The sequence below is a fragment of the Podarcis muralis genome, chromosome 2, assembly GCF_964188315.1.
Source record: "Podarcis muralis chromosome 2, rPodMur119.hap1.1, whole genome shotgun sequence".
NCBI lineage: Eukaryota > Metazoa > Chordata > Lepidosauria > Squamata > Lacertidae > Podarcis > Podarcis muralis.
In genome coordinates this window covers 42,120,349-42,130,926 of record NC_135656.1, presented here as the reverse complement: position 1 = coordinate 42,130,926, position 10,578 = coordinate 42,120,349, and the positions used below count along the sequence as shown (strand labels likewise).

Sequence of the window (10,578 nt, the reverse complement as noted above, 5' to 3'; positions counted from 1 at the left end):
ATGTATGTGCCGTACTGAAGATGATATGAGTTGCCTCTGGAATTTATATATCTGTTTACAAGCGTAAGATATTATTCACTCTTTCTGGACAAGGAGTAACAGGTATCTGATTCCCCACCGCCCGCTCCAAGCAATTAAAACATATACAGTGTGCATATATCTATATATAATCCAGTCCGCGTTTTTCTACCGCCTGCCTGGCTGTCTTGTCTGTTCTGCACAATCTACCTTGCTGCCTTGCGCTTGGTCCCGGCGCCGGTTGCGATTGGCATGTGCGGAATAGCTCCATGGGCGTGCAGCGCTCCCATTGGCCGAGCCGGCCGCCCGTCCGGCGGACGCGGGGGGCTGCGTGAAAGTGTGCGTTGCACGGTAGCACTCCGCTGCTTGTGTCTGTCGGTGTCTGGGGCCGGCCCGGCGGGCGGCGTGTGGGGGAGGCGGGGGGCGCGCACGCGCAGGGTGGGGGGGGGACTTGACGGAGGGGGGCCCCCCTTCGGTCCCGCGCGCTGTCTCGGCCAAGATGGCGGCGGGGACGGCAGCGGCGGCGGCGGCCGTGGCCCGGCTGGAGGGCCGCGAGTTCGAATACCTCATGAAGAAGCGCTCGGTGACCATCGGCCGCAACTCCTCGCAAGGCTCGGTGGACGTGAGCATGGGCCACTCCAGCTTCATCTCCAGGAGGCACCTCGAGATTTTCACGGCCCCGCCCGCCCAGGCCGCCGCCAACAGCGCTGCCGGCCCCGCCGCCGCCGCCGCCGATGGGACCGGGCCCCAGCCCGATGGTGCTGCCGCCGCCGCCACCCCTGCCGCCCCTGTACCGTCTGGCGGCGGGGGCGATTTCTATTTGCGCTGCCTGGGCAAGAACGGCGTCTTCGTGGACGGGGTGTTCCAGCGCCGGGGGGCGCCGCCGCTGCAGCTGCCCCGAGTGTAAGTGCGGAGCGGAGAGGGAGGGACGACCGGGCGGTGCGTGCGAAGTGGACGGGTGGAAGGAACACGCGCTCCGGCGCCACTGTGACCTCCTTTTCTTCTCTCTCTTTCTCTCCCCCCCCCCTTTCCCCGTTCCCGGTGTGTCAGTCAGGGGGGCGTGAGAGAGGCGGGTTCAGGCCTCTCCGCCAGGCGCTCCGGAGGAAAGGGAGGGACGGCACCACGCCTTAAGGCTCTTTCTGGCCGCGGCACCCGGGCAAGGAGGCTTGAAGGGTGTCTGCAGCAAAGGAGCAGCAGCAGCAGCACCTGAGCCCGGCTTCTTTTCTGCCCGCCTGGCGTGGGCATCGCGCGTGGTCGCTCGCCCGGTTTCCTAGCGCTTTTTGGAGCCGTGATGATTTATATATATACCCCAGCCCCCACCCCCTCCACCACCGGGCGGTGTATTTATTTGGATGTAACTCGTGTTGGTTCGAGGCTTAAGTCGTAAAGGCTGCACAGCCCTCGACAAAATAACCCCTTTTGCCCGCAACGTTGATCGGGGCGAGAGCCTCCTTTCAAGCCATGCACATCTGTCATCTTATCGATTTGTATTTCCCCCGATGCTACAGGAGGCTCCGTGTCTTCCAAGGGAAAACGAAGCACTACAGACCTCCATTCCGTGCTCTGAACCAGAATGCCTCGTGATACAATAGCCTTGTGGCTAAAATGTCACTCCGGGGTTTAATAATAATAATTCAGAAAGTGTGGTATGGTTTAGAAATGGGCTGCTTTAAAATGATATCGATTAGGAAATATTAATAGAACACCCTTTTTGAAACAAAATAGTTTTCGGAGGTATTTAAATAATACTGCTTGTTAACCAATTTTCTAAATAAAAAAGCCCCATCAACAATTGTTTTAAGTCAGCCCTTTTTAGGCACTTCAATACTTTTTACCATTGCTTAGTTATGTTTCTGTGTATAATGCTGTATTGTCAATACAGTTAAATGACTTGTTTGACCTCTGTCAACTGTGACTTCCATTCATACTGTTGGCAACGATACAGAAAAGCAAAGCAAATAGTCTGCTTTGCCTTGTTAAGTTATTTTGTTGAAACTGAAAGGAATCTGTTAGGAAGGCACAAATACATTGTTTTTAACCATGGTTGTGCTTCATGTACTTAATATACCGTAATGTAAAAGAAAAATCAGTTTTATAATGAGTGATGGGAGCAGGTAACTTTTAATTTTAAAATTTGAAATGATACTTTCTCCTCCAATCCACACCTGATGATTTGTCACTGTGAATCTGAATATTCATTTGTGAGGAAAATTCTCTTAAGCATTACATTTGTAAACTTGGTCTGAGAGAATACTTTATTTAATTTTGTAGCTTAATGGGTTGTGATAGTTTTCAGAAGACCTTACAAATCTAGGAATATAGGAAGTCAGGTAACACGTGGTTTGAAATAAGACTGCTCTGTGATTACATCTGTTATTGTTGTCATGATTTCCTTCAGTGCATTATATGCACAAATAGCAAGCCCCCCCCCCCCAAGTTGGGAAAGTTCAAAGTCATTAAATGGTTAAATCACCCTCAAGGAAAAAAAATGCTGTTTAAAATGTTAATTTCAGGATGTAGCTAGCTGTGTTAGTGACATGTCACAGCATTCCAATCTGTGGTGTTTCTGAGAATGGTGTAACATAGTTCATCACCTACACTGAGTTACCATTTGCAAAAGAATTTTTGAAATAATATGCAAATGTTAAGACTGATTCCGTTTTAAGCAGCACACTGATAATGCTATATTTATGTGAAATAACTAGTTATTAACTTATAATGTGTAATTATGTGGAATTTACAGCTGATTTTTTTTTGTCAATAGTTTATTTGAGATTTTCATCTTTCTTTCTTTCTTTCTTTCTTTCTTTCTTTCTTTCTTTCTTTCACAACTCCCTCCACCCCAATAAACTTGATTCCAAATGTATTTAATTGGATACAAGCCTTGGTGATTTCAGTCAAAATTTCAAGTAGATGGTCTTAGAATTAAAATCAAGGTCTGGTCCAGTAACCTGGTGTGTGATTAGTTATGTTCATCTTGAACAGCTCAGCCTGTGCGCAATTTCCTTGTTTGATCCTTTCATCACTTTTAAGCAGTTTTCTAGCATGTTTCTGTTACTCATAGTGGATTGAGGGCAATAGGCAAAACAATAAAACATTGAAAGTCTCTTATGTGGTACTGGACAGACTTGTAGAATATTGTAAATAATAAGAGATCTTAATCTTGTTTAACTTCAGAATGAGTGCTTAGGTAATCTTGAGATCTGCTTACCAAGGGACCTGGAGTGAAATTCCACCCCACTGAAGTCAGTTAGGAGCTTTGCCAGGGTTTCATCAGTGGTGTTTACTTAGACTTTGAAAAAGCCTGTTTAGCTATGAGTAGTTAGTCCAGCTTTCATTTAGGCTCAACAGCTTTTAATGTCTTTATATCTTGATGCTGAAAAAGAGTGTGCTTACAAATATTGGTGGTTTGATCAAAACTTATTTTCATTTCAGTAGGAAAGTTAAGCTCATGTTTCAGCTTGTAGAAGCATCCTTTTATAATGTGAAGGCATATAAAGAAACCTTGAATTCTGTTGCCAAGAAATAAGGTTTTTACAAAGTTGTATGACATAGATCTTGTTTAAATCTAATAATCATTGGTTTAAAAACCATGAAAATGGAGCTTGAATAGCTTAGCTGTGCAAGAGTTCCAAATTATGTTTTGTATCTTGCTTCTTACCATGTTTACTTAGAAATAACTCATGGATTTTAATTCTCGTTACTTCTAGTCATACAGCTCATTTTGCAACTTGTGCACAGTGCAAAGCAATGTTTTGCATTAGTGTACTACACACTTGAAGTCTCTTTGTAGACAAGCAATCCTTCTTTGAGATTCAGTTTAAAGTGACACATTGTAAATTTATTGTGAACTAGGGAGCTTTAAGTTAGCTTGTATATTTTTCATATAAGTTACGTATCTGAAATTCACATTAACCTTCTGTGTTACAGTCCATATTTGGGGTTTTTAATTTTTTGTTGTTCCACCAATTCTCCTTTTTTCTTGGGAGTTTTTGGTCTGACACTCAGAGATTTGACCTTAATTAATGTTATGGTTGTCCCACACGCTAAATAAGGTATAGTAAAAATCTATTCTGTGACATAATGGTTAGCATATTGGGCTAACAAAGTTGCTTTTACTCTTTATAGTAAAAATACTTATTTTCAAATGTGTATGCTACCAATGAGTAGCCTGGAATTGTTCCATCTGCCAGAATACTAGCAGAAATTGATAATGGAGATAGTCAGCTATGAGTTACATGTATCCTTATCGTGGTTACATAGCAGGTTTTGTTTATCTTAAACAGAAAATTTTGATTCAGACTGTAACTGTAGTTGTTTTACACAACTTGCTTAGTGTTTGTGTTTTGAGGAAGCAGTTTGTATACTGGCAAATCTCTAATCTGCAAATGCCTATTGCAAATTCAGGTGTTTCCCCCCTCCTGTTTGGATACCTTAGAAACCCAGTATTGGCCACTTAAAATAATTTGTAAAATTTGCTCAAATTAATTTTTCATAGCAGTTAAGTCAGCTTAGAAATAATAAAATTTGAAAACACAGCTTGGGGTATCTTCATTCTAGATTTTGAAACTATAGTTTAAAACATAGAAAGATGGAAGCCTTCTTTCAATCCTTATACATATCTAAAATGTGTAAGTATTGAGAAGTGTGGTAAGTAGTTGTTGACTGCACAGCAAAAGTTAAGGTGGAGGCCTTGCAATTAATAGGTATACACATTGATCACTTTTCTATTTATAAATAAATTGTTTAAAGTTGTATCCTTCGTTGCTCAAGTGGTCAACCTGTGGCTCAAGTAGCAGACATCTGCACACCTGGACAGGAGCAGAAAGATTGCAAGTGTGATTATGCCATATGCACTCCTGCCAGCTTCCTCTTTGCAACAGTTTCTCTGTAGTTTAGAGGCAAAATTATATCAGAGTCCAGGAGGACTGCATCTATTCATTAGTGTGTATTAGAGTAGCACTCTCTTATACTGTGAACTGGACTTTTAGACACACTTGCCCCAAAGGTTGGCCATCACTGCTTTGAGCATTAGTAATAAAAACATGAATGATTGATATCTATTGACTGCTGTAGAATTAACATTAGATAGAGGTTGGGGTCTCAAGTTGCAACATGGCGGACAGCACTTCTGCTTCCCCTCAATTTTTGTCAGTTCCCTGTTGCTGTCCAGATGCAATACTATTCCAGAGGCTTCCCCAGTGCTTAGGAGTGGATTTTCAGATGGTTACAACAGCTGTGGTCCAAGTCAGACTATATATACTGTTATATGTACTCTTCTAGTAGAAATAAGAAACTGGTGTTCCATGTTTCAGTCTCTCAAATATTGTGTGCTTATACAGTACATGTCTTCAGAATAAAAACACATTTCTGGAATAAAAGAATGATGTCAGTGATTGCTTCTTGGTTTTGATGGTATTTATTTGAAGTCTCAGTGATGTGTTGTGTCTTATCTTTAGGAGTAAAGATAAAGGTAAAGGTACCCCTGCCCATACGGGCCAGTCTTGACAGACTCTAGGGTTGTGCGCCCATCTCACTCAAGAGACCGGGGGCCAGCGCTGTCCAGAGACACTTCCGGGTCACGTGGCCAGCGTGACAAAGCTGCATCTGGCGAGCCAGCGCAGCACACGGAAACGCCGTTTACCTTCCCGCCAGTAAGCGGTCCCTATTTATCTACTTGCACCCGAGGGTGCTTTCGAACTGCTAGGTTGGCAGGCGCTGGGACCGAGCAGCGGGAGCGCACCCCGCCGCGAGGATTTGAACCGCCGACCTTTCGATCGGCAAGTCCTAGGCGCTGAGGCTTTTACCCACAGCGCCACCCGCGTCCCTTCTTTAGGAGTAGTTATCACTTTAAATACATGCAAACGTATATACATTTAAGCAGTAAATAAAAATAGCAATAATATTTTCACAATAAGGAGACTTTCAAGCACAATAATATTTAGAAATGCTTAGCTTAAGTTGTACCTCTTTCAGATGAAGAGTCTCTACCCTGCTTCGTTTAATCCAGTTCTTTACTGTAGACAACTTCTGATTTAGCCCTTACTAGCATGTGTGTTCAATATTGTATGTAAACAAACTGAACTGAGTGGGTTTATGAATTATTAGCTTCCAAATTCTATTCATTGAGAAAAGGAATAGGCACAATTGCTAGTGAATCACTAATAAATCTTATTATACTGTGGCAGATTTTTAAAATTTGGTTCCTTCTGAGATAAGATTTGTTTTCGTTCAACATAGGTAATATGAACAGAGAATTCTAATCTTGTGATACAGTAAGTCATAGAACCTCTAGGGGGGATTGCTTAAGAAATTGAAGAAAGGTTCAATTTACTACTTTTCTTGGGGTCAAACCACCTGTTAAATGGGAAATCCATGTCTGATTTATTAAATGTTTTTAAAAATGAAATGAAGCAGCAGGGAGCTTCTAATTTGCCCCCAACTCCTGTTGGATAAACAGCAGTGATAGATTTAGGAGGGGGTATTAGGAGAAAATTACAAAGGGAAGATTTAAACACCCCCTTCGAAAGAACACACATTCTACTCTATACAAACTGAACTTACAACTACATTTCAGTTAAAAAAGAAGAATCAATCGCAAATATCCAGTATAAATGTGTAGCTTGACTCTTAACAAATACAATGTAGGATTCCCAAAGAGTAGTACATCAATAAGTTTCTAATACAGGAGAACAGAAACCTTTATCATGCTGAAAACAGAAACAGCTGGTGATAGCCTCTTGCTCTTGAACATTAGACACTTGCAGAAGGCAAGAGATCTGATCTAAACCCATTAGTGAATACTCTGTTTAAAACACTAGGCATCAGTTTTGTTCCCAAGACAGGTGTAGAACAGCATTGGTGTTCAACTGCTATAAACAAGATCAAAAACTTGTAACAGACTATGAATCCCATGGAATACCTTCTGCTGTGCATCAACTAAAATGTAGTTACTAAATAGTAAAAAAAACAATGCTTTTACTATTTGACATCTGGCACAATTCATAGGAGATGCTTGCTGGTTAATACATTGCCACTGCATGTATTCTACAAACTGCAATAACTGACTTCTGTGCCCTTTCATATGCCACTTGCATTCTAAGCATATGAAGAATAGATGTGACTTCAAGGGTGTGCTATAATCAATCTGAGTCCAGTGGATTTCAGTTCAAGAATATTTTCCTAATGGTAACTGAACAAGTTTCTTTTAAACAGTTTTTAAAAATTCCTCAGAAGAAACTGCTTTAGTTGTTCTGAGGTAAAGCTCTTCTGACTTAAAATGCATTGGGCATCATTGTACACCTTGAGGTCTTTTCTTCTCTTGGTTTCCTGTTCTGGTGCCTCCCTGTCTTCCTTCCTTTTGGTTTATTTAGTTTTTCATTCACAGCATAGTTTAAACCTCTTATTTACTTACTTTCTTTTTTACACAATATATCAATCTATTATCGGGATCCAGAAGATTCATTTTCAGCTTCTAGCTATAAACAAATATTATGAGCCTCCAATTTTCAAAGAAATGTGGTAAATTGGGACCCCACAATATTAATTTAAATTCCTTATTGTGCTATCAGAGAGCCCTGGAGGAGAAAACAAAAGAGATGCATTGGTGAAGCACTGAGTTCTAACAGGAAAGAAAATAAAACAGAAAACAAAAGATACCTAGTTGAAATATTACATAGTAAATATTGTAATGGAAGGGACCCAGTGTATCCCAGTAGCCTAACAGAGTCCCACCCACTCAAAAAATATTATAAATAAGAAACCAGTGTTACAGGGTTGCACTATAAGAGTGTTAACTAAGTCATGATGAAGGCAGCATGAATTGTAAAGTGGTTCAGGTTTTGCTAAGATGTTTTGCAAATATTTCAAAGTCCTGCTGGGTTCACATCAACCCTATTAACATACAAGGGTGGAGGATAAGCTACAGGTGATCACCTTACTTAATCTATTGTGGGTAATGACAGGCTACTAATGCTGGATCGGTGTCATAAAACAAAATTGGGGCAACAAAAGCAGCAGCAGGAAGTGTTACTAAAAGGAGGAACTTGGATTTTTGTTGATGCTTGTAGCTGGATCCTGAAAATTATAGCAGAGGTTACATGATGGCAGCCTTCACTGTAGCTCTGCCCGTTGCACTATGTCACATAGCATGAGCAGAAATTTTCTGTTAAATACAATAAATAGCATTGGCAACCATAGTCCCACTTAGTTTTGCAGAAACTTTCATGGATGTGTTTGTGTTGGTTCTGGTAAACCAGAACCAGAACCAGAAACTCTGTAAACAAACAGAGCTTGTAAACAAACATGAGTGATATATGCATACTTCTTTTCTCTTCTTTTCTCTTTCCATCAAATTAATTTTTCTCTCCAGTTACTCTTTAGATTGGTTGATTGGTACACCTGTTGACTTTAGTTTTTCTGGGCTTGCCTCTCTGTCTTGGAGTGACTTGCAGCATTGTATGGGAGAGGTAGACATTCACATTCACATAATAATCTGTGGATGACACACAGACTGCATAGTGAATGAAGAGATAATAATTATTAAGCTATTTTTGTAGTCATTGTAGTTTCCCTCCAAAGAAGAAAATAGTGATTCTGGTTTTGGGGTGATTTTGAAAGGAGAAGCTGTTGAATCTTCATCTTATCTCAACATTCCTTATGCAGTCCTGGGTTTTTATTTATAGATATCATGCTATAAAGGTAGGTATTGCCACTTGCTATCAGCTCTGTGAATACTATAACAAAAATGTAGACACAATTTTTATTTCCCTATTTGCATTTATATATCACCAAACTTCCGTGCAGGCACTGACCTTAGCTTGAGCTAGGTACTGGCCTCACATGTCTTCATACCATACTTTGCGAACTTCTCCCTAACGTGTTTGCTTCTGTATGTCTTGAAATCTATAGTTTCAGTTGTGTGAAAGCAACAACATTCTGATGATCACCTACTGAATTTTGCAAATTCAAAGAGCAGTTTGCTTTGTGGAATGCAAGTCTGTTTAAGCTTGTTTCAATAATCCAAGAAACTATGTAGCATGATCCTAAGCATCTTGATTCAGAAATAAAGTCCCACTGAGTTCAATGAAGCCACAATTACATTTCTTTCCTCCAGAAAAACTGTTATGTTTATGTTTTTAAAAAGAAATCATTTTCTTTTTTCAGACTGTCAGTTTGGAAATTTGGGATACAATGTTACGGTGTTTCTATTCCTATCTAAACAGCTAGTTCTAGAAAGTGATGCCGAGGTGCTACAGCTTGGTTCAAGGACATTTATGTTATAGGGTCCTGCAGGGTTCCATCTTGTCCCACATGCTGTTTTATATATTAAGTGCCATCAATAAGTGAGTGAAACCCAGCACTACTTTCATTTTCAGCTGATTCAAGGAAGGCAATCTAAGTACCAGATCAGCATCTGGGTTTGATTATAGACTGAATGAGAGTCAATAAACAATCTCGGAGGAATTCAGTGTTGTTTGCCAAGTGGAACAATCCCCCCCTCATTTGTTGTTCTCCTGACCCCCAAGAGCTGGTTTTGGGGTCTTGCAGAGGGTGGGTGGGTGGGGGGAAGCCTCATTGCTTTACTGGTACTCATTGTGCTGGCTAAAACTATCACAACTAATATGGTCCTCAGTCTAGAGAAGAAGGAGGTGCTGTTGGTAGGTGATTCATTTGTCCAGTTTACTGATGTAGAAACTGCTCTGGGTGAAATTTCCCTTCTTCTGAAAGAGCAGATTTGTGTTCTGGTCCTCCATCCAGCTTTGTAACTGGAGAGGCAGTGGCACAGAGTGCCTTACACAAGTTTGAATTCTTCCTGTACAGAGGGAATCTAGCTCAGTTAACTATGCCTGGCAACCTCCTGGTTAGACTATCACAATGCATTATACATAACATTGACTTTGAAGAGAATTCAGAAACTGCTGTTAGAGCAAAATACTGCTATGAGAGTGCTAACTGAAAACCAGGGGTTGGGGCTGAAACCTTGTTGATGCTGAGACATATATCTGGTTCCTTGTCCTTACTGGACATGAGTCAAAGTACTGATGCTTACCTTTATTCAATATGAGCATGCTCATGCCTTAAGGTCATCATTAAGGTCCTTTTTGGGGTAGTTCTGCTGTCACTGATAAAGTAGGTGGCAACTGGAGAATGGGTTACTTTTGTGCCCTGTTTAATGAATCACACCTCCAGGGAAGCTTGATTTTTGCCTATCTTAAATTGGAGCAAAGGCCCTTTTGTTTTCCTGAGTGTTTAAATATCATTTTAATTTTGTTTATTTACCTGCTGTGTCTGGATTTTTATGGTGCTGTCCCTGGTTGTTTGCTTTTATTAGCATATTAGGCTTTGTCTGAACCCAGACAAATTTTGGTTAATCTTAACTATAATCTCTTGGAACTGAACCCTACATAAGATGTCCATCTGTATTTCTTAACAGAATGTAGATGGTGTCACTGATTTTTTTCTTTAAAAAAATAACAATTGATTTCCTCATTTGTTTCAACAAGTTGTCATTAAGATAAATGTAAGCACTGCATACTTGAAATTTTGATTGTTTTTGCT

General features: G+C 40.8%; 1 protein-coding gene across 3 annotated transcripts in view; it reads left to right on the top strand.

Annotated features, from left to right (window-relative positions):
* Positions 1–255: 255 nt before the first annotated feature.
* Positions 256–10,578, top strand: part of FOXK2 (forkhead box K2) — a 32,090-nt gene continuing 21,767 nt past the window's right edge. Inside the window, exons 1-2 of one of the 3 annotated variants that reach the window (XM_077924349.1) lie at positions 256–712; positions 774–921. In XM_077924349.1, coding sequence (XP_077780475.1) covers positions 271–712; positions 774–921 — 590 coding nt within the window. In that variant the 5' untranslated portion in view covers positions 256–270. Of the gene's footprint in view, positions 922–10,578 lie in introns of all 3 variants that reach the window. The other 2 variants (XM_028717226.2, XM_028717225.2) reach the window with 2 other exon arrangements.